This window comes from Cydia fagiglandana, chromosome 8 (genome assembly GCF_963556715.1).
Source record: "Cydia fagiglandana chromosome 8, ilCydFagi1.1, whole genome shotgun sequence".
Lineage (NCBI taxonomy): Eukaryota > Metazoa > Arthropoda > Insecta > Lepidoptera > Tortricidae > Cydia > Cydia fagiglandana.
Genome location: NC_085939.1, coordinates 19,282,589 through 19,307,113, shown reverse-complemented (window position 1 = coordinate 19,307,113; position 24,525 = coordinate 19,282,589). Strand labels below are relative to the sequence as shown.

The window sequence follows — 24,525 nt, the reverse complement described above, 5'->3', positions numbered from 1 at the left end:
GTATCTATGGATAGTTCTTCAAAAATGATGTTGAGGTTTCTAATATCATTTTTTTTTACTGAATAGTCTGCGCGAGAGACACTACCAAAGTGGTACAATGTGTTCCCCCCCCCTGTAACTTCTAAAATAAAACTAAAAAAATATATGATGTACATTACCATGCAAACTTCTACTGAAAATTGGTTTGAACGAGATCTAGTAAGAAGTTATTTTTACGTCATAAATTATAAACCGCAATTTTATTATGTTACTTGCTACTACGGAACCCTTCAAGGGCGAGTCCGACTCGCACTTGGCCGCTTTTTTTGGGTATAGAATAGACAATTAGTTTTTTTAGCTATTAGTTTTAGTTTTGTAGGTAGTTTAAATTTTAGGTTACTTTTTATTGTAAGTTTGTTGTTTAAATATATCTATTTAACCTCAAAGTTTGGAGGTTTAGACAATATCAAAACAGACATACATAAGTAAATGCACAACTCTTGCTCGGCCGAATTTCACATTCCCATACAAGGGATCATCCATTAATTACGTCACACGAATTTCTAGGTTTTTTGGTCACATTTTGCAAATCCCTCCCCACCTGGCGTGATGTCACATTTTAGGCAATTCTGTTTTCAACGAAATCGGCAATACTAACTCCGCTAATAAACTCGGCATTATTTTTTTAATAAAGAAATATTTTTGGTAAAAGAAATATTAGTAATTTTATAACACAAAACCAATTAGGAACGAAAATTACCTACTTCCAAAACCTCATTATTTAAATATATAGCGAATAAAATAATATAAATTAATTTTCGGTTACTGATGATGAATAGTGATGAAGTTAAAATGACGTCACAATGTTTGTGACTCCCCCCTCCCCCATGTCACAACATGTCACATTTTCTTGACCCCCTCCCACCCCCTAAACGTGTGATGTAATTAATGGATGACCCCCAAAGGAATTTCGTTCTCATTCTACCTACGAGTCGTCTTAAAATCAGAGCGTAGCTACGTTTGTACGGAGAACCGAGCTTGCTACGGACTCTTAAGATAAAACTCGAAAGAATTAAACAATTTGGATAAGTATCTATCCCCCCTTACCATCAGCCAGGCTGTACGCCTGTTAGCCAGCGTCGTAGCAAATTAAAAGGACCGATCTTCAAAGCAATGAAATGAGACAGTCGAATTTTTACTGTTGCGAGACATACTAACATTGAATAATTTTACGGTTTTGTTAGACTCATTTGTGCTTGTAACTCACTTGATATTGTCACTGTTAGTGCTTGAGAAAGGAGACCTAGGGTCTCCGAAACATGTCGCGCGAGTGACTTAAAGTAAAACAAGTGAGTCTAAACCGTAAAATTATTCGAAGCAATGAGACACTTGACAAATTCATAAATTTCATAATTGAATTAAGCTAAAACAGTGAAAACGCCTCTTTCACGGCCTTCAACGTTAGCCAATGTTCGATAAATATGGCTGCGTCTCTGCTCTACAAGTTCGGTTACTGTAAGATAGTACGCTTTCTTAAACTCAGATCGAATCAATTGCTGAAATAAGTGCGTAATCCACAGACATATATATTAAGGTAGAGTACGGATATGCCTCAGATCATAGAATATATCTATGACATATGCACACCCTACGTTAGTGTTTATCAAACTGTGGGTCTCTGCCAGCCTCAATACATAGGCGAAACGTTTTGTTCGTATAAGGGGGTCACGTCATGAAAACGTTTGAAAAACACTGCCTTATGTAGGGCAGAGTATCCAGACATATATAAAGTAGATTACGCACATTCCTACAGTAGTCACTGTATTAGTTTGTCTCATACGTGTATGTATAGACGTTGGATAACCATGAGGCCATGACGAAAAAAACACAAAAATACTTTTTTACCTACTTGAATAGGTGTTTTATTAAAATTATAAAAAAATTACACAACTTGTTAAGTTGACCCTGTAAAGGTTAAAACAAATAACATACAATTTTTTTTTTATATGCTTACATATAGTTGGTCAAGCAGATCATGTCAGTAGAAAAAGGCGGGTGAAAAATGTAGGCGCGAAGGGATATCGTCTCATAAAAAAAATTTATTTCGCGCCTTTTTCTACTGACAAGATTTGCTTGACCAATGACCATCTATATCTAAACCCTCGTCGTACCTTTTTATTTCAGAGGTTGTGTACGTACCTACAGCCAGAGACTTAAATAATTATGACTTTCAAATCTTCGTACAGTCGTATCCTAAATAGTAAAATTAACAGTCTTTATTGTTTACACATCTCTCTCGATCTAGCAATGCACAGCCAAATCACCGAAAGAAAGTCATTATACATAAAAAAATATTGAATATATTAATACCTAGACCTACCTAAGTATATTGAGACAATTCAGTCAAGGTATCCCTGCTTTAAGATTACTGCATAGACCATATGCATATTAATTAGTGCATATACCTACATAACATAATACATACTCGTAGACAAAATCTTATATTACGTAATAATTCACTAAGTAGGTACTAATATGATACAGAAACAGATATTTTCTTCTTTATATCTTCTAATAAAATAAGTAAAGAAATACAGCAAGACAATACTAGTACCATATTTGACACATTTTTATTAAGTGTTTATCGCACCGATTCGTTTTCCGCTCGCTCCGCCGGTGTGTGAGTGAGACAACGCTATGCCCATCATCCGTACCCGCATCCGTATAATAACCGCTTTACGCCAGCTAAACTTTTACTAATTTACTTCGTTTTCTAAAATAAGCCTATCTGAGTAACATTATCTGTTTTTCTACGATCAGAAAAATACGGTAGAGTGAGACCAAGAGAAGTCTGCATCGATTTTGATAGCACATCACGCAGTGCATGTGTTATTTATACGTCATAATTTTGAAAAAGTTTGACATTTAAAATAACACTTGCACTGCGTGTACTAACGAAATCGTTGCAGACTTGTCTTGGTCTAACTCTACCTACCTAAATATTGTATATTTCGGTTTGAACCTACTTATCAAAAATACAATAAAACTAAGCCGGCTTACGATGGGTTTTCATATGCTGTGTTAATTGACTTCTAATAGCACCCCTGTAAGTGCACAAGTCGCAGCCGTACGGCTTTTGGCCCGAGTGCCTGAGCATTAGATGCCTCTTTAGATTACCTGACAGAGCAGTCTTGTAGTCACAGATGTTGCACTCGAAGAGATTACCACTGTGTATTCTCTTGTGATTTTGTAAAGCACTGCTTTGGGTAAAGGCGGCATTACACTGTCCACATTTGTACGGTTTATCTCCAGTGTGTGTTCTCTTGTGATTTTGTAAAGTTTTGCTGTGGGTAAAGGCAGCATTACACTGTCCACATTTGAACGGTTTATCTCCAGTGTGTGTTCTCTTGTGAATTTGTAAAGTACTGCTTCGGGTAAAGGCAGCATTACACTGTCCACATTTGTACGGTTTATCTCCAGTGTGTGTTCTCTTGTGACTTTGTAAAGCACCGCTTTGGCTAAAGGCAGCATTACACTGTCCACATTTGAACGGTTTATCTCCAGAGTGGATTCTCTTGTGATTTTGTAAATGACTGCTGTTGGTAAAGGCGGCGCTACACTGCCCACATTTGAATGGCCGCTCGCCAGTATGAGTTCTCATATGTGTCCGTAAACTACCTTTATTACTAGTTGCATACTCACATTCAGAGCAAGTGAAGTAGTCCACGCCATGCCGGCTCTTCGCATGCTCCAGTAGAAGCAGCCGAGTATCAAATGTGCTACTGCATTTTTTACACGTGAATTCTTTCCTTGTGTTTAGGGTTTCAGCCCCTTTCAATGCAATGTGAGACTGCAGGTGTTTCTCTAACTCTGACTTTACATCGAATGTTTTGCCACACTGGTCACATGTGTAGTTATTCGCATTTGAGACAGTTTTGTTAAAGGATCCATCTACAGCCGGTTTTGTAGGAGGTGTCTCTTGTACATCCATGCTCATTGGTGATTCCGCTTGTGACGAAGAAGGCTCTTGTTGCTTTTCGACTTGACTACCTTTTGTGGCACTATCTTCTACCTGGGTTTCATTCTTCTCTTTATTACGTGTTTTACGTTTGTTTGTCTTCGCGGGTTCTTTTTTAGTGACAAGTTTAGCTTGACCTGAACTAACATCTTTAATTCCTGTTTCTTTCTTGTTATAATTACGCGTTTTACGTTTGTTTGTTTTCGCAAGTTCTTTTTTAGTGTCAAGTATCGCTTGTCCTGAACTAGCATCTTTAATATCTGTTTCGTTCTTCTTTTCATTAGACGTTTCACCTTTGTTTATTTTCTCTGGTTCCTTTTTGGCACCAAGTCCAGCTTGACCTGAAATGAAAAAAGAGACATCAATTATATGACTTTCTCTCCCCATTACACATGGGTATTTTATCAATATGTATTGATATAAATAAGCATTGTTAGTATGTATCTCACAGTATTCGCAGTCGCAGGGTTTGGTGTAGCGGCGCAGGTCGACGCAGAGCCGGTTGGCGAACTCGCTGCCGTAGAACACCAGCAGCTCCGTGAAGCGCGGCACGATCTTCACCGTCCTGGAGGGATTATAACATTTAAAAAGGAAGAACTGTGTTAAGATATGCGCTGTAGCAACACTGCTTTATGTGCTGGACTTATGAAGGTTCTCAATTCATTGGAATCTTTGGTGAAGTGGAACTCGTGATTAAGAACAAATGTGATGGCATTCTGTTATTGCGAAGTTGGTTTTTTTTTGTTAAAACCATCCATTCCATTTTACTGAATAAAGACTATAAAGAGTACAATATAAGAGCACTCGCCTGTAGTAGAGGTCGCCCTGATACTGGAAGGCGACCAGGTTCTGCTCGGAGTAGCGCCGCGCGCAGTTGACGTACCGCATCCAGTTGGAGTTGTTGCCGTCGCTCGCGTCCACCACGTGGCTCGGCCTGTTGTTGCGGTCGTACAGCTACAAGACGAATAGAACTCAATACATTCTATCTATACTGATGATCAAAGTAGGTGTAAATATAATACAATAGCTATTAGGCGTGGAGGAGCCCACAAAAACAGGTGAGATAGATCCAGTTTGGTTCTGTTTCTCGCAACTTAAAAAAAGGCGAATTGGTTTCATTTCTAACAACTTTTCTTGATCAACTCAGAAATGTTAATTTGCTAGTAAGACATAGCCAACAAAGCCCAGCAAGGCCATATAAAAATGCCATATTTTATAGTTAATATCGCTAGCGGCTTACTCTACTACCTACTTACTGACGCTCTCACGGGCAACAGCAAACACTTTAGTAGTTGCCAATGCAGTCTGCAGTGATGGCCTTTCTAGGATGATTTAATTATTTTAATTTCCATTAATATGTCAACTGTTTAGTTTCAGGTATTCTTACAGTTCGATTATAATGAATGTATTATTAGATAGTGGTGTGAGAACTGACCTGCCATTCGTATCCGGAGTCGAGCGCGGTCTTGAGGCGGCGGCCGCGGTAGGGCCCGAAGCGCACGCCGCTGGGCAGCGTCAGCGTGCTGAACACGCCTATTCCCGCCCCTGACATACAACGACTATTGGTATACTTGCGAGTTTTGTGATAGATATTATCAACGACGTATACTTACTTTATAGTTTCCACATAGTACAGTCAGCAGCAAAATAGCGAATAGACCAAGATGGTAAGACAGAAAGAACGTACGCAGATCATTTTTAACACTTCGCTCGCTCAGTAACTTTTGCTGCCAATTGTACTACTTTCCGTGGGTATCTATCTACAATCTACAAAAGATACCTAATTAATTTAATAATAATGACATGAGGATTTACTTCTATTGCTAACAGATATGCAATTACCTAGTTTGAAATTTAAACTAATCACTATTACAAATACATACTTACTTTAAATCAAGTGAAGAAAACAGTAGACAAAGTACCTAACTACAGTAATGGAATCTGTTGCTGAATGACCTACCTAATAAAGCTAGAGATCTACTTACCAAAATCATATACATAGTAGGTCGGTACATCGAGCTGCAAAATTGCATGGACGCATTATTGAATGAATTCACTCATAAAGTCGCCGTGCAATTTTGCGGCTGGGTGATGTTATGATGTACAGTCAACGGTAAAAATATGGGTGTACAAATCATTTCAAAAATATGTCCCATAACTCTTGTGTCAGTGAATTAAGAACTATGGGACATATTTTTGAGTAAGTTGTCTACACCCATATTTTTACCGTTGACTGTACCATGCTAGTACAAGTACCTTCGGGCAGCAAGAAATATAACTTCAGTACGTACACAATTGGTATGCTTTAGATTTCACTTTTAATTATGTTACTTATATTAAACACTTTTGTCGGTCAGACCCACAGGAGTAAAGTCAGACCTGGCAGTTATCATGCCAAGTGCTATGTCAAGTATGGAGCATATGTACCTATGCATTTTTACTGCCAAGTTTGTAAAACAGCTCGCGCGGTTATAGTTTATGAATCTACAATAGCTACGTACCTATAAGTATCTACCATTTCTTCTTCTTTGTTGTATCCTCATGGCTGAGGGACGTGACGAATGTCTACCATACATAACCAAATAAGATTTACTTTTCTTGACCAATAAACTGAGATGTAAGTCTAAAGTTCAACGCATCTGTAACTATCTAGATACTATATATCAACGACTAAAATACATGAATGATCTAATCATCGTCTGGGAAACCTGGGATATGTGAGTAGGCAAGATGCAGGAAGATTCTGGGGACGGTGAGCGCGGCGCGCGGCACAAACGCGGGGAGCCCCGTCACGGCGGGCACCTGGCACATGCACACCGTACTACTAGGGGTACTAGGTCATTAAGCAGGCCACTGACGAGCCTTCCAAATGGATGCCGTTACAATGGATTCATCCAAATGGAAGGCATCCTAATATTAAACATTGTACGTTTTTGACATTCACGGACCGATTTTGGATTGCAGCCACGCTATTTGGACTGTTGGAAGACTCGTCAGTGGCCACCTGGCAACATTCGCATCTTCGGCAGCAATTAACATTCTTAAAGCCAAATAAATTGCAAGACGGACCCGTGATTCTAGGCTTCTGTAGTAATAGGTCTCTGTTTATGCCACTACACCAGCTCATAAAAGCTGTCTTTAAGTATTCGTCAAAAACTGATGAGGTTTTGCTTTTTATCCACAAGATTGAGATAGTAATTAGGTTTTTTTTTTGTCTACGCGTGTTTATAGCAAAGTTTGTTCAACCCTCGTACCTTGAAACCCTCACAACGCTCAAGATTCCGCTACTCGAAGCGCTCGCTACGCTCGTGGTTCAATTTTGGAATCTTTCGCTTGCTTGGGAATCGATAATAGCAATATTTTAATTTTACCAACCCTATGTAATATTATGTATATAATATAATATAAGTAATACATATAACAAAGAGAAGTTCAGTTATGGGATTAGGATCTTTTTTTGTAACAAAATTATTTTATATAAAATATAATTCTTTATTTATATAACAAATATAAAAAGTTAGCTTATAGAAATTTACATTACTTAGTTAAGTTATTCAAACTTGCAATGTTTATTATAATTAACCATCATGCTGATAGCAGAGTCCCAGTCTTGAATGAGTACAACTATTGTATTATAATTTGTAATGGAAACTTTAACACATTCACTGCCAGCAACGTATACGTTATACGTTATACACAATCACACCCCCTGGCAGTGATGTGTTAATTTATTTTAATAAATTCATGCAATCACATTCTGAAAAAAAAATAGTTCTAGCATTTCCTCAAGTTCTTAAGAATCAGTACAGAATTACAAACCAACTATTTTAGTTTTAATTTGCATTCAACATATGTATGTACTTTAACAATTATTCTTCATTTATACCCATACATGACCCATACTTGCATGCACCTCAGACGGCATTGTTAAAGCATCAGACTGTATAGTGTTAGATTCATAGTTATTCCTTAAATCCTAGACACAATTTTATGTAAGAATGCTGATAGACATATCAGGTTTTAAGGATTTTAACCTACACTATAATAATCTAATTATACAATTTATACACATAAGTTGGATTTCTGTGTTGTAGAAACTCATCAGCAAAGCTAGAGATTTTTATAAAATTAATGAAAAATTAATAATAATTTCTAATAATATCTAGATATGTAACTACTTATAAGTTTCAGTGTTAAAACACTGAATAAAAGCGGAAATGAAAGCCTATCACCTGTCATGTTATTGCCTATGCTTCAATATACAAAATAATTAAGAATAGGTACTAAACCAATGAAATCAAAATAACAAATGTTAGTTAGTACATAATTCAAGGTCTTACAAATTGTACATAATATTTTTTTTTATTTATTGCAATATATTAGATAAGAAGCAGATGTGACACTGCTGATAAAGCCAATAAATACATATGTATTTTAGAAAGAACTTACCTTGTCATCGGGTATAACAAGTAACGGGCCATGTATTGCGCAGTACTCATACACATAGTCCCGGCACTCGGAGCAGTCTGTAACAATATATACTTACTCTACTTACAAAATCCAATTATATTAATAGGATACCTAGATATATAGTAGGTCTGTTATAACTTGTTACAAAACCCCATAACTAAGATAATAAGAGTTTTTGCTTTGTACTTATCCTTTAGATTTCAAATCAATAAGCATCTAATTATATAGGCTAGGGGCTAGATACCTGAATAATGTGTTACAATTGGTAAATAGTTCTTTCACACTATAACAACAATATATAATGAAGTAAATATTAAATATGAATCTTAACCTATAAAACAGTTTTAACATTGTAAACTAAATACGGCAATTCACAGCATTTACTTACAAATGAACTCGTCGAAGGGAGGCTCCTCTGGCTCGTAGTAGCAGACCCGAGGCCTCTTTCTGAGATTGAAACCGCTCATCTTCCAGAACAACATGGAAAAAGTAGAAATTAGCCATTTAGAACAATTTGTTCTCTGAACTATTTATTCGTTACAAAACCTTAGAAATACAATTTTGTTCAAACATATTTACTTTAAATGTAGTGTAAAAATACTACAAACAGTAAAAACACAAAAAGCTACATCAGCAATGCTCGTCAGGTTACATACGATTCAATATTAAAACTTGAAGCAATCCCTCTGACTGAATTCTAATAAAATAATGTAATGACTGATAGTAAATTTAACGTAATTACCTTTGTTGTGTAACAAGATTCTTTTTGTATAATTTAGATCTTAAAATTTCAAATCAACTCTCGATGTGTTTCTTTGCGATTATAAAAGAGGAAAGAACTTCCCGCCACTTTGTAACGAAAAAAACATGTTTCCCGCCAATACAACCTTTCCAAAGAGTCCGAAATGTACCTTTGACACATCTAAAATAACGTGGCGCATATATTATAGTTCGCTGGAGCAAGTAAATATTGAGCCATCCTTTATATATTCTCCTATATAATATAAACCCAATCCAAATTAGGAAATATACCAAGCACGTGAGGTTTATATTTTATTCTCACAAAATCTCACAATGCGCAAGTGTGTTATATGCTCCGTGGGCAAGTAAGTTTGTCTTTGGTCATCAAAGAGTATATAGAGAATAGAGGAAGAGGCTCGACTGGCTCGAGGCTCGGGCTGTCAGTGTCACTGTCAGTCTGTCAGTTTGTTATGTGTACTTGACTACTACTTGTGTATGGCTGTATATTTTTGTTGATTTGATTTGTGTAGCTCGATAATTATGTTTTGTAAGTTCAACTAATGCAAAACAATCACAAGAAACAAGTGTTACTAAAATAAATTACTAACTATAGTAAATTTACTAATTATGGAACACATACGACAGTATGACTGGTAAGTCTTATGATTGATATTATACATCAACGTGTTTTACCCGTTTATTTGTGAAAGGAAAGATATATGTGTATAATAAGTTATAAATTGGGTATCCAGCATTTAAAAAAAATAGCAAATAATAAAATAATTATAAGCATAGTCAACTGCAGAGTAAAAGTAACCTAACCTCTCTCTCCAGTACACAATATGTATACATAGTCTAATCTATCTAACCTAATAAAAGGCAGTCTTCTGTGAACAAAATGTTCTAAGTATCCAACGGCCGAATTGTTTTCCATCGTATTCGTATTTTGTCATGCTACTTCAGTCAACCTCAGTACTTTTTGTACCGAGAAGACTGACTGAAATAGCAAGAGACGTTTGTATGTTTCCTTTAAAATACGATGGAAAATAATTATGCACTACATCTGTATTATCTTAATCATTATCATCATTATTCACTAACATCTCCTTATCAATTTTTTCTAAACCAAGGTATATTATAATAATAGTTTGGTAATTCACAGTTACTATCTTGTGTCTTTTAATTTCAGGTGTACATTTCTGCCAGACACTCCATATTTTGTCACAGAATCGGAACTGGACAACTGTGTTACGGAGAAGATATTACGGAACAAGTTCTCTAACCCACTGATCTCCAGCGACTCTGAGGAAGAAGGGCAGGCTCCAAAGATTGACTGGAATCTTGTATTTAAAAAAAGAAATAATGTTAGTAATAGTAATCAACGCTTAAGAATCAATACTGTCTAAGTAACAAATAATTTAAAATTTAGACAATTATGGCATGCTATTCGTTATTTTTTTGTGCACCTAACTGCATTAAAAGGTAAAAAATGACGAAAATGTTAGTAGTTAGTAGTAGACAGTATTGATTCTTAAGCGTCGAGTTATCCTCTTGTGACTAAATGCACAGAATAAATAATAGTACTAGGTACAGAAGACTCACTCTCTAACAAAACGCGTCTGTCACGATCAGCACAGATATGGCCGCTAGGTGGCGACAGCACCACGCGCGGCTTATGGCAAACCCCAAAATTGGGGTCGCACGGATGTATTTTTAGCTACCTGTAGCAAAGCGACGAAATCGCGGAGTGAGCCACGCCTGCTAAATGTACATTACAATGTACATATTTGTGCAACCTAATTTGAACCTTTCATGAACCAAATAAAGTAGCATTTCTTTTGTTTCATTGCTTTTTAAAACAAACGAAATTCATCAAAATCAGAACATTGTGCAAATAGGGAAAGTATTTGGTTTAAGAAAATTGAGAAATAAATGCCAATTAATCAAATGCTTGGGTGAATTTTACGATATTTTAGTTCGGACAAGCCTTTAAGCCTACATAGCCATACAAATGAAAGAAAAGAAGAAAGAAAATATATTTATTTACGTTAAACCTACCCAGTTAAATTACAAACAAGACATAGATTAGATGGACGTTAAAAAGGACCAAATGAAGTTACATTCTCATACAAAACAATTTGCTGAACTGACATGAAACTTGGCTTGGGCTATTGGGGATTCAAGTGACATGCCTATTTGTATCTGGCACTAGTTTTCGTTACTGGGTGTTGTAATATAAAGAAGATAGATTAAGTAAATGTTTTTTACATATAACAATCTATCTCTTTCTTTCTTTCATTTTAAATGAGAGTGTAAATTCGATTATATCGGAGCAGCTTTTTAGGTGACGGGTTCATGTAACTTACAAGAGTTACAAGTAAGTTTTAAACATTGAATCTTTTGTTATATCCAGGAGCAGAACGTCCACCGCATCTTCGTGCCGGGGCTCCGCCCCCCGCCGGCCTACACGCGGCTGTCTGCGCTGTCGTCGCACCAGCACCACATTGGGTTGAAAGTGTTATGTGCACTCAACCCGGGCATATTAGAAGATGAATTCATGGCTAAACCAAATAAGTTTGATATGCAAGCTTTCGAGGTTCGTTTTCCAGTATATTTAAGATTTTATTTTTAGGGTTCCAAAACCAAAGTGACAAAAACGTAGGTAAGCCGTATAGTTTCATCATGTCTGTCTGCCCGTCCGTCCATCTGTCTGTCTTCTCAGAAAGTATTACTACTACTACTTGGAAATTATTACATATATTTTAATGAGATTTGAAATGGAATTTGAAATTGAAATACAAACTTATATTTTAGGGGGGAATGCAGTATTTTTTTAGTCAGTACATACTTTTAGCAATATCACTCTGCAAATTAAAAATACTGTCCCTTGCTTGCAGCATAATACCCGTGTCAAATTTGAGCTCTAGTCAGACTATAGTTATTCTACTTTGTTCGCAGGCAATACAGGAAACATTACAAAAAGAGCAAAAGGAGTACATAGACTGGGCTAAAAGTCTCTGGACCAACGGCCAATGCATCAGAGCGCTCCGACCCAAGCCTCTAATAGAATCCGTATATGAGGCGGAGTTCAAAGTGAGAGCTAATCAGATGAAGGGGTACCCGAAGATGTTTGAGCTGGTGGCGCAGATACCCATGGAACCGTCTGGGGAGTATGATATGGTGATGCAGAAGGAACTTATTGGAGTAAGTACAGTTTTTTTAACTATAACCCTTCATGGCAGGAACCGGCTCCCAGACAATTACGACAAATAAATTTAAAATTTGGATGATTAAAATAAACTCAAAAATGACGTATGCCACTTGAAGAGATATAGTAATACATTTTATATGTAACAAACAAATGAACGTTCCATACAATAATCTGGATAGGAAATATCCTATGAAATACTGCCCGTATTGCGTAGTTAAAACAGAGTATAGATCTATTTGTTTCGGACATCTTAAAAAATCCCATACTAAGATTTTATACTAAGCTAAGTGCTCAAGTATGCCGCTCCTGTAAATTGTCACATCCAAGTCTGTGCAAACTTAGCGTGGTATGATCTTACCCCTTTATTCATAAAACTTGGCAACCTCTTACAAGCCTTGTTAAATTTTGTCTCTTTCTACAAAGACAGATCTGTCAAAAATCAACGGTTTGTTAGATTAGTTAGACAAACGTTTATGAGTAACGTTAATGTTCAAGGCAGATATCTAGGCACTGAACTGTGATACTGATACTCCAAACATTCCAGGTGAACCCGTCAGAGTTACTGAAAGTAGAGAAACCAGTGAACATTCGCAGCCGACTGTCGGTGATGCGGCCCAGCGCAGTCCCCGAGCCCTGCGACCAGCACCCTGTCCGCTTCATACTGCCAAGTAAGATAACAGACACATATATGACATGTAATGTATTCCTTCTCCACAAACTTATCCTACCCGCAGCCTTAACTATTAGCCAATACACAATTTCCCATTATTAAAAATATGAACCCAACCCCTTACAATACAACCCAAACACTTAAAAATGATTAAATATATAATCATCGCGATTGAAACTTTGTCAGGAGATAGTTTAGATGCTATTGTGAATTAAAAAATCGACAGCCGGGTGGAAAAACCGTCAGCTGTAAACATTACATGTAAAATATACCGGTCTTCTCTCTTTTTGGTGCATATTTTTGAACATGTAACTTTGCTACACTCATTGAATAAGGCGTTCGTTATTAACAACCCTATGGACAAACCAATTTTATGAATTTTATGAATATGGAGAATGGTTGCATCAGCTGCTAAGTATTGGTGCTGACTGTACCTAGGCATATTTTTAAATGCTCGACCGTTAACATATTGTTTCAGACGAGAAAAGCATCTCTGTCCTCCCTGTGACAGAAGTGTACCGGACCCTAGCAGAATACGCGATAGACAACGGAGCCCTATTTGTCGCCAGTGAGGGGGCGCTGCGCTGTATGGCCGAGCGGCGAGCGTGGGCACTACCTGTGTCCGTCTATAGCGTTACTCAGCCTGGTAGGTGGTATAGGTATACATATACACACACATAATAGAGATACACACCAAAATACACTTCGCTGCATGAGTCACATTTTATACACGTAGAAGAGGCACATATATCAAATATGATACACGCATAAGATGGCTGCAAGGTCATCTTTAGCAGTATACGCGATAGACAATGGAGCCCTATCTGTCGCTAGCGAGGGTGCGCTGCGCTGTATGGCCGAGCGACGAGCGTGGGCACTACCTGCGTCCGTCTATAGCGTTACTCAGCCTGGTAGGTGGTATAGCTATACATATACACACATAATAGAGATACACACCAAAATACACTTCGCTGCATGAGTCACATTTTATACACGTAAAAGAGGCACATGTATCAAATATGATACACGCATAAGACTACTGCAAGGTCATCTTTAGCAGAATACGCGTTAGACAACGGTGCCCTATTTGTCGCCAGTGAGGGTGCGCTGCGCTGTATGGCCGAGCGGCGAGCGTGGGCACTACCTGTGTCCGTGTATAGCGTTACTCAGCCTGGTAGGTGGTATAATAGACATACACACAGAAATACACTTCGCTGCATGAGTCACATTTTATACACGTAGAAGAGGCACATAAGATACACATGTATTAAATATGATACACGCATAGGACTGACTACAAGACTGCAAGGTCATCTCTAGCAGAGTACGCTATAGACAACGGACACTTATTCGTAGTTAGTGAGGTGCTGCGTTGAATAGGCGAGCGACTAGCGTGGACACTGCCGGTGTGTGAGGTGTCGGTGTCTGCGAGTGACATCTGAATCACATTTTATACACATATATGACAAGAGATATTATACACATGTATCACATAAGATACACATGTGTCACATACCTACGTATATGATACACAAATAATACAAGTGACTAATACCTAGCATTATGCACGAGAACATATTTTCCTATTTATTCAAGTAGATTAAAACCTCTATACTCTAGAGCAGCGGTCGGCAACCTTTTAGCAGCCAAGGGCCACATAGCAGTTAGCGAAGTGGACGCGGTCCGCACTTTGTTAATATTTATGACTTTATCAGACATTGTCATTTGCCAATATTACATACAAAATAGACAGGGAGGCTCGCGGGCCGCATGCAGCCCGTGGGCCGCTGGTTGCCGACTGCTGCTCTAGAGCAAGATTGATTACCTCTAGCATAGATTTAGATTAATAGATATAAGGATAATAAGACAAACAATATATTTTTTATCTATTTCATACAGCTAATGTAGATGGCGGCGTACGTTCGGTTGTGCGTTTTATTATTTTTCTTTGTATGGCTCTATGCTTCAAGTTAATTAACAACTTTCTAGACATTTGATAAAGCGTTAACTCTATATAAAAGTTTCGGCTTATTAGAATTTCAAATGTTATTGGTTAAACTGAGCAAAGTATCAATCAACAACTTATTTTCTAAGATTAGCAAAAAACCACGCTTCGTTCAGTAAAAAGTGCTCTTTAGCTTTTTTTTATCTTTCCTTAGCTAAAACCACATCGCAATCGGACTATCCGATTTGACCCTGGACAGACGGTTGAAATGCTTTTTAAAGTTAACCCTTTGACCTCCATGCATGTCTAAATTAACTAGCAATAAAAATATATTAATTCTCCTAAATACTTAGCACTAACAACTTAATATTTATAAAATGCTTTGTCACATAAATTATGGCGGTTGAATGGTTGATACAGATGCAGTGAATATTCTATTTATTAATCAATGAAAAATGAGTTTGCAATCGAGTGTACAGTGAGACATAAAATAACATAGAACTAAAAAAATACCATACAAAATTGTTGCCATGTTTAAGCATTTTGCGTCAAAAATGTTACGTAGAAAATGGCGCACTGATTTATTTTCTACTATTTTAATGTCGCACTGTACAAAAAATCCGGTGGTTAAGTCCGGTAAAGTCGTGTAGCCAATCATAAAAACAAAATAAATTCGAATACAAAAAAAAAATATTTTGCTCTGTTATTCACTTCATTTGTAGTCTAGTATTAGCCTAGATATTTTGGCATTTCACGCTACCAGGAAAACCATATTGGCTAAGATATAGTAAGCTTCCACTTTCATTATTTTCAATATTGCTAAAAGGTAAAGTTGTGCAAAGCAAGAACGATAAAGTACGAAGAAATTCGTACATTGACCCTCCGTTTTTCTGTGTCCATACTCCATCGCACTGCCGGCAGTCAATGCCACTGCGAGCGGGACAACAGCATAATTATTACGCTCGTACGATAGATTCGAAATGGCGTGTCAATGTATGACATTCTACGTGCTTACAGTTGTAGTGCATAAATATTTTCCATCGTATTTTCTAGGAAACGTTCGTATTTTGTCATGCTAGTTCTATCAACCTCAGTAATTTTTACCGAGACTGACTGAAATAGCAAGACACGTTCGTACGTTTCCGTGAAAATACAATGGAAAATAATTATGCACTACATCTGTAGCGTCCTTAGGCTAGTATCATCTGCCACACTGACTGACAATACTTAAAACTTATTGCAATGACATAAGATTTAATGATGGTCAATTATACTTGGTCAAGCAGATCTTGTCAGTAGAAAAAGGCGGCAAATTTGAAAAATGTAGGCGCGAAGGGATATCGTGTCATAGAAATTTTGAATTTCGCGCCTTTTTTTACTGACAAGATTTGCTTGACCAGCTATAAGTGTTGCTGATAGTACAGTACAGTCAGCAGCAGAAGTTGCTAAGCGGGCCAGGTGTTCAAAATGATGTTGACGTGACTTTATTGTTAAGGTAATTTTGAATACCTCGCCCGCTTAGCAACTTCTGCTGCTGACTATACAACAAAGGTACAAAGAAGAAGCGAGGGCGTTTATCTATTGCTAGGCAGGCAAACCCTGTTCCGGCTTAGGTATGTCAATTATGAAATGTTTAGTGTAGCATGAAAAGTAAAGCTTAGTAGAGAACTTTGTAGCTTTTAGGAACTTTCTGAACCTTAGAATGTTTGTTATTTGTTTAGTAGAGCAAATTGTAGCCGCAAAATTGATAGCTGTACTGTTTAGAGAAATGTAACGTTTGATTATAAAATAAAATAGTCGGTACTTACTCTTTATGTATATCTGGTTTGTGTTTGTATGTTGTACATTCATCTGCAGACGGATCCCTTCGTTTGACATAATTATTGAAAGTCATAATGTAATGATTGTCAGATTATCATTAGGTAGTCATAATTCTGAAACCGTTAACTTTTCAGGATTTTCGTAAGTTTTATCCTATAGATAGGTTTGTTTTATGGCAATCCTGAAAAGTTACACGTTTCTGAGAAAAACCAAATTATGACTAACGAAAATGCGGACAAACAATACATTATGACTCAAAATGCTATGGGAAACAATAGAGACCCACCTGCAGAAAAGCCGGACCCTCTTATGTCATGTGGCATAATGAACTATGTATATGTATGTACGCAGAGGTTCTAAATATTGATGTCCTCATTCAGACAGAAAACTGTCTGTGCATTAGCGAAATGTGTGTATTGTGTGTTTATAAAAGAAATGTGTGTATTGCGAAATGTGCGTATTATTTGTGCATAAGAGAAATATGTGTGTCTTATAAATATGTATCTTAAAGATCGAGACAGATTTAAGCTGTAAAGCTTTTACATGTGTTTTTTTTTATCTTCAGTCTTCCGGGAAATCTTGATAGTACAGCTATATTAGTTTGAGCACAGAATAAATAATAGTACTAGGTACAGAAGACTCACGTACTCTCTAACAAAACGCGTCTGTTACGATCAGGACAGATATGGCCGCTAGGTGGCGACAGCGCCACGAGCGGCTTATGGTTAGCCACCAATATTGGTGTGGAACGGATGTACTTTTAGCTACCTGTTGCAAAGCGACGAAATCGCGGAGTGAGCCACGCCTGGTTAGAAATCTATGGAAATTGCTACAACTAAATCATTTTTCTAAATCATAGATAGCGTATGTTTTGACCATATTATTTATTAGCGACCCGCCCGGCTTCGCACGGGTTACATAAAACCTTAAGGACCATTTGCCCCATTCCACTAACCCGGGGTTAACCGGTTCAATCTGGAGTTACCATGGTTACCAGTACAATTTGACACTGGGTTAACGGTTTAACCGGTTAACCTCGGATTAGTGGGACGGTGCAAGTGGCGCTAATAAATTATACACCGAAACCATCTCCAAGACTCACTCTATTGATTGGTGAAAATCGCATGGAAATTCGTTTAGTAGTTTTTGAGTTTATCGTGAACGTTCGCGCTACCTATATCATTGTGATACTATGATATTGTGTGTTTATTAATAATATTATTCATTCGTGGGCTATTGATGTTTTCTATGTATTTAATTAAGTAATTATATCGTCGTCGTTAAGTACAGTCGCCATCAGATATATCGGAGCGGCCAAGGTGTTCACAATATCTGAACACGCACTCTAACGCCTTGACAATAGAGGCGTGTTGAGATATTTGTGAACACCTTGGCCGCTCCGATATATCTGATGGCGACTGTACCCACAACAAGCCTTATTGGACTTACTGTGGTACTAGATCGATTTATATAAGACTGTCCGGTAATATTTATGCTCACAACATTGCAGGCCCCTCGCCAGAGAACGTGAACGTGATCGTGCTGGGCAGCGAGTTCCTGAACAAGCAGGAGAGCGTGACGAGGCGCACGTTCAGGGCGCTCAGACACCTGCTCGAGGCCGCTCTAGTGCCGTGAGTATACTGTTGTTAGTGTTGTCACATCGCAGGCCCCTCGCCAGAGAACGTGAACGTGATCGTGCTGGGCAGCGAGTTCCTGAACAAGCAGAAGAGCGTGATGAGGCGCACGTTCAGGGCGCTCAGGCACCTGCTCGAGGCCGCTCTAGTGCCGTGAGTATACTGTTGTTAGTATTGTCACATCGCAGGCCCCTCGCCAGAGAACGTGAACGTGATCGTGCTGGGCAGCGAGTTCCTGAACAAGCAGGAGAGCGTGATGAGGCGCACGTTCAGGGCGCTCAGGCACCTGCTCGAGGCCGCTCTAGTGCCGTGAGTATACTGTTGTTAGTATTGTCACATCGCAGGCCCCTCACCAGAGAACGTGAACGTGATCGTGCTGGGCAGCGAGTTCCTGAACAAGCAGAAGAGCGTGATGAGGCGCACGTTCAGGGCGCTCAGGCACCTGCTCGAGGCCGCTCTAGTGCCGTGAGTATACTGTTGTTAGTATTGTCACATCGCAGGCCCCTCGCCAGAGAACGTGAACGTGATCGTGCTGGGCAGCGAGTTCCTGAACAAGCAGGAGAGCGTGATGAGGCGCACGTTCAGGGCGCTCAGGCACCTGCTCGAGGCCGCTCTAGTGCCGTGAGTATACTGTTGATTGGAACAGAGTTGCTTTTGCTTTGTTTCGTTCAATTTTTGAACAACGAAAAATCAACTCTATTTCCTACACTAAAGGTTCAAATTTCTGTGGCAAATATTGCATGTTTCATTTGTATGGCTGGGCCTGAGGAGGCTAAATTAGGCCCGTAAAGTTTTATGAATTAGAGAGTTAAGCAATAGAACTATAAATTAAGATACATTTTACTGATTGTACCAGGGCGTCAGAACTAGCCAAGAGGTCGCAAGACTCGCAAGCGCCAGAAGAGGAGATTGTACCTGAAACCACCTCGTCGCAAGAGCTCGCGTGGCCGGACGATACGAGCGACGAGGAAGACAACCTGTTCATAGATTTCGGTAAGTTTACGAGTATGTATGTACCAGGCAGTCAGAACTAACCAAGAGGTCGCAAGACTCGCAAGCGCCAGAAGAGGAGATTGTACCTGAAACCACCTCATTGCAAGAGCTCGCGTGGCCGGACGACACGAGCGACGAGGAAGACAACCTGTTCATAGATTTCGGTAAGTTTCGAGTATGTATGTACCAGGCAGTCAGAACTAACCAAGAGGTCGCAATCGCCAAATGAAGAGAACGTACAGATGGTGCATAATTATTTTCATCGTATTTTCACACAATCTTATGAACGTGTATTTCAGTCAGTCTCCGTACAAAAAATACTGACGTTGATAGAAGTAGCATGACAAATTTCCGAGAACGTTTCCGAGAGAATATGATGGAAAACAATTATGCACTACATCTGAACTTGACTACGTCATCGCAAGAGCTCGCGTGGCCGGACGACAATCGATTTCGGTAATATGTAGATGTACCAGGCAGTCAGAACTAACCAAGAGGTCGCAAGCGCCAGAAGAGGAAATAGTACCTGAAACCAGCGAACTGATATACATGGAAGTATTCTGTCCGCTCAGTTATGACCCAACGTAAACTATTCGATTGTAGGCGGTGCTTACAAACTATTCGATTCGCAACTTCAGTTCGTCCGAGATGACAGTCAGTGACGGATGGCTAAATAATTTATAAAACAACGTTTTTTTGTAATTAAAAATGTCTTCATGTGTCGTGAAGTGGTGCAGAAGTTATTTTAGTTCATACCAAGGATAGTGGAATCACTTTTCACTTGTAGTAAACAGATAACTTCAGTAAAATTTGGAATAAACATGACGACTTGTTTTCAATACTACCGTGCTAAGCTAAAACGTAACAACTGCATACGACTTTCATAACAACATACGACTTTTTAAATTGCAAGGATAATAGGGATGGTGTTATGCCAAATGAAGTAGACTATTTTATTAAGAGCGCTCTTACAAGAAAAGTCGAAATAATGCAAAATTGATGATACTAGTCGACGAAATTCAGGACTTTGTGCTCATTATTAGAAACAATGAGTACTTGTTCCAGTAAAAGCGTCTTCTTATCTTTTTAAATATCGTTGTAAATATTAGAAAAAGGACTTATTAAATTAGTAATGAATTTTTTTCTGATGGTCGTTTCCGAAAAACCCCGTGAAGCACTGAACGGCAAGCTCTTATTTGGAAATGTTGAGAAGTTTACTCTGCTAAACCTGGCTATTTTGTATTACTAATACCCTGTACTTTAGGCATATCAAACGATATTTTTCCTACATACCTTTGAGAAAGAGAAAATCAAAGTAAAACGAACTCAATTTTCTCTCCGAAACAAGTGTCAATTTCTACGAAAATCTACTTAATATCGAAGTCATTTTCATACTCAAGCAATCTGCAACGTTTGCTTATACTGTTGGTATACATAAGTGTTTATGAAATTCTACTTTAATTTTATGGCAATTTTTTGAAAACTACTCTATATTACCGATGACGCGCGCTCGCCAGCTCAGTGCCGCGGCAGAGCTTGTACAGGCAGGACGTGTGTCGGTCGGCTCCGCACATTTTCAACGGCGACGACGAGGTTTTTTATCATTGTGTGCGGCGGGCGCCGTGTAAAACGCTATACTGTATGCGTGTAAACCGCAACGAGAAACTTTGATCCTAGCACTGTTTTTATAGTATTATAATTTATAATGGTACAGTTTAATAAACTACCGGACAGGATTAAAAATATTTGAAACGACCTGACATTCTATATGTATTTATTTGACTCAAGATAGTACTCGGGGTCTGATGATGGAGCCGGAAGGTGGTTACCGGTACCAATCAACCATGCAACTAAACCACTTCGTGTTTAGGCTCGTTTTATGCGTCTCAACAAGATCTTTGACACAAGATAGTACTCAGGGTCTGATGATGGAGCCGGAAGGTAGTCACCGGTACCAATCAACCATGCAACTAAACCACTTCGTGTTTGGGCTCGTTTGATTCGTCTCAACAAGATCTTTGACACAAGATAGTACTCAGGGTCTGATGATGGAGCCGGAAGGTGGTCACCGGTACCAATCAACCATGCAACTAAACCACTTCGTATTTGGGCTCGTTTGATTCGGCTCAACAAGATCTTTGACTTAAGATAGTACTCAGGGTCTGATGATGGAGCCGGAAGGTGGTCACCAGTACCAATCAACCATGCAACTAAACCACTTCGTGTTTAGGCTCGTTTTATTCGTCTCAACAAGATCTTTGACACAAGATAGTACTCAGGGTCTGATGATGGAGCCGGAAGGTGGTCACCGGTACCAATCAACCATGCAACTAAACCACTTCGTGTTTGGGCTCGTTTGATTCGTCTCAACAAGATCTTTGACACAAGATGTCTGATGATGGAGCCGGAAGGTGGTCACCGGTACCAATCAACCATGCAACTAAACCACTTCGTGTTTGGGCTCGTTTTATTCGTCTCAACAAGATCTTTGACACAAGATAGTACTCAGGGTCTGATGATGGAGCCGGAATGTGGTCACCGGTACTAATCAACCATGCAACTAAACCACTTCGTGTTTGGGCTCGTTTGATTCGTCTTAACAAGATCTTTGGCACAAGATAGTACTCAGGGTCTGATGATGGAGCCGGAAGGTGGTCACCGGTACCAATCAACCATGCAACTAAACCACTTCGTGTTTAGGCTCGTTTTATTCGTCTTAACAAGATCTTTGACACAAAATAGTACTCAGGGTCTGATGATGGAGCCGGAAGGTGGTCACCGGTACCAATCAACCATGCAACTAAACCACTTCGTGTTTGGGCTCGTTTGATTCGTCTCAACAAGATCTTTGACACAAGATAGTACTCAGGGTCTGATGATGGAGCCGGAAGGTGGTCACCGGTACCAATCAACCATGCAACTAAACCACTTCGTGTTTAGGCTCGTTTTATTCGTCTCAACAAGATCTTTGACACAAGATAGTACTCAGGGTCTGATGATGGAGCCGGAAGGTGGTCACCGGTACCAATCAACAGTGCAACGAAACCACTTCGTGTTTAGGCTCGTTTTATTCGACTCAACAAGATCTTTGACACAAGATAGTACTCAGGGTCTGATGATGGAGCCGGAAGGTGGTCACCGGTACCAATCAACCGTGCAACGAAACCACTTCGTGTTTAGGCTCGTTTTATTCGTCTCAACAAGATCTTTGACACAAGATAGTACTCAGGGTCTGATGATGGAGCCGGAAGGTGGTCACCGGTACCAATCAACCATGCAACTAAACCTCTTCGTGTTTGGGCTCGTTTGATTAGTCTCAACAAGATCTTTGACACTGAAGATACACAAGGTTTGATTATGGAGCTGAAAGGTGGCCACGGGTACCAGTCTATCATGTAACTGAACCACTTCGTGTTTAGGCACGTTTTATTCGTCTCAACAAGATCTTTGACACAAGATAGTACTCAGGATCTGATGATGGAGCTCGAAGGTGGCGACGGGTACCTGTCTATCATGCAGTGTTGGCATCAATCTGAACTAAATCAATCCGGATTGATCAATCGAATTGACGCGTCAATCCGAATTGATCAATTCGAATTGATTTAATTCTGATTGACGCGTCAATCCGATTGAATCAATTGGAATTAACGCATCAATCCTCAATTCGGATTAAATCAATTCTCAATCTAGATTAACCTAGGGTCCCTTTCCCTTCCCTAAGATTAGTTTTCAAAGGTGTCCTTTTTAGGGACTTACTTACTGGACTTAAAGTCGATATCTGAGGTTCCCAGAGGTTCGAAAACATGTTCCTGATGTCAATATTGACTGATGTCCCTTTTAGGGACATTTTTCGAAATTGGCCAATTACGTTCATATTCGTAATCGATGTCGACCATAGGTCCCGAAAAATGTTTCTGACGTCAGTATTGAAGGATGTCCCTTCCATGTCGGGACATTTTTTTAAATTGATCGTTGGCACTTTAAAACGATATCTGAGATTTCCAAAGGTTCCGTAACATGTTTCCGACGGCAATACAGACGGAGTTTCCTTTTTTTCTGGACATTTATGGGACATTACTTCCAATTAACCGATTGCGTTCAAAATCGATATCTGAGGTGCCCAAAGGTTTCGAAACATGTTTCTGACGGCAATACCGAGAAATGACCTTTTTTCAGCAGGGTGGCGTAATGCAGGTAGTAAAGTAAGTACGCGGCTAAAGTGTAGAATCTAAATATTGCCGTTGAAACCATATTTTGCACCTCAGCTATCGATTTTGAATGCAATCAGTCACTTTCAAAGAATGTCACTAAAATGTCCCAAAACAGGACACCTTTCAATATTGCAGTTGAAAAAATGTTTAGAAACCTCTGTTTACCTCAGATATCGATTTTAAACGCAATCGGGTAATTTCTAGAAATGTCCCAAAAAAGGACATCTCTCAATATTTCCCTCGGAAACAAGTTTCGAAACCTTTGGGCACCTCAGATATCGATTTTGAACGCTATCGGTTAATTTCAAGGAAAGTCCCGAAAATGTTCCAAAAAGGACATCCTTCATATAGCCGTCGGAAACATGTTTCGGAACCTTTGGTAAACTCAGACACCGCTTTTGAACGCATTTGGTCAGTTTCACAAAAATGGCCTAAATAAAAAGGACAGGACATTAGGTAGGTACATACAAAGTAATCGTCAATCCGAATTGACGATTGAGGATTGACCGATCAATTCGAATTAACGATTAGTAATCGTCAATCTTCAATCAGTAGATTTAGAATTAGTTTCGTCAATCGTCAATTCGAATTGATCGGTCAATTCTCAATCGTCAATTCGAATTGATTTTTTGCCAACACTGCTATCATGTAACTGAACCACTTCATGTTTGGGCTCGTTTGATTCGTCTCAACAAGACCTTGGACAGAAGTTAGTACTCAGGGTCTGATGATGGAGCTCGAAGGTGGCGACGGGTACCAGTCTATCACATAACTGAACCACTTCGTGTTTGGTTTATCACCTAGTGTCAAAGATCTTGTTGAGACGAATCAA

At 38.9% G+C, this 24,525-nt stretch overlaps 3 protein-coding genes across 3 annotated transcripts in view; 1 reads left to right on the top strand and 2 right to left on the bottom strand.

Annotated features, from left to right (window-relative positions):
- Nucleotides 1-2,980: 2,980 nt before the first annotated feature.
- On the bottom strand, nt 2,981-4,128 carry LOC134667076 (zinc finger protein 239-like). Its single transcript, XM_063524370.1, has one exon. The coding sequence runs from the start codon at nt 3,974-3,976 to the stop codon at nt 3,026-3,028; it is 951 nt and encodes a 316-aa protein (XP_063380440.1). The 5' UTR covers nt 3,977-4,128; the 3' UTR covers nt 2,981-3,025.
- On the bottom strand, nt 4,041-8,938 carry LOC134666964 (uncharacterized). Its single transcript, XM_063524274.1, has 7 exons — nt 8,856-8,938; nt 8,447-8,523; nt 5,433-5,542; nt 4,789-4,951; nt 4,447-4,562; nt 4,180-4,338; nt 4,041-4,051 (listed from the first exon to the last, which is right to left on the bottom strand). Exons 2-7 carry the CDS (start codon nt 8,500-8,502, stop codon nt 4,041-4,043), a joined length of 615 nt encoding a protein of 204 aa, XP_063380344.1. The 5' UTR covers nt 8,503-8,523; nt 8,856-8,938.
- A 762-nt stretch (nt 8,939-9,700) lies between these two features.
- Nucleotides 9,701-24,525, top strand: part of LOC134666963 (uncharacterized) — a 30,247-nt gene continuing 15,422 nt past the window's right edge. The window contains exons 1-12 of the mRNA XM_063524273.1: nt 9,701-9,861; nt 10,398-10,572; nt 11,622-11,804; nt 12,167-12,412; nt 12,964-13,087; nt 13,568-13,735; nt 18,366-18,486; nt 18,522-18,646; nt 18,678-18,798; nt 18,834-18,958; nt 18,990-19,110; nt 19,346-19,482. Of these exons, the coding sequence (XP_063380343.1) occupies nt 9,836-9,861; nt 10,398-10,572; nt 11,622-11,804; nt 12,167-12,412; nt 12,964-13,087; nt 13,568-13,735; nt 18,366-18,486; nt 18,522-18,646; nt 18,678-18,798; nt 18,834-18,958; nt 18,990-19,110; nt 19,346-19,482 (1,672 nt within the window). The 5' untranslated portion in view covers nt 9,701-9,835. The remainder of the gene's footprint in view (nt 9,862-10,397; nt 10,573-11,621; nt 11,805-12,166; nt 12,413-12,963; nt 13,088-13,567; nt 13,736-18,365; nt 18,487-18,521; nt 18,647-18,677; nt 18,799-18,833; nt 18,959-18,989; nt 19,111-19,345; nt 19,483-24,525) is intronic.

Coding starts and splice junctions, on each gene's coding strand:
- LOC134667076 (XM_063524370.1), bottom strand. CDS start 3,976: ATGAGCATGGATGTACAAGAGACACCTCCTACAAAACCGGCTGTAGAT.
- LOC134666964 (XM_063524274.1), bottom strand. CDS start 8,502: ATGTGTATGAGTACTGCGCAATACATGGCCCGTTACTTGTTATACCCG. Junction 4,952..5,432: donor ACTCCGGATACGAATGGCAG/GTCAGTTCTCAC, acceptor TTCGTCTTGTAG/CTGTACGACCGCAACAACAG. Junction 4,563..4,788: donor CAGGCGAGTGCTCTTATATT/GTACTCTTTATA, acceptor TAATCCCTCCAG/GACGGTGAAGATCGTGCCGC.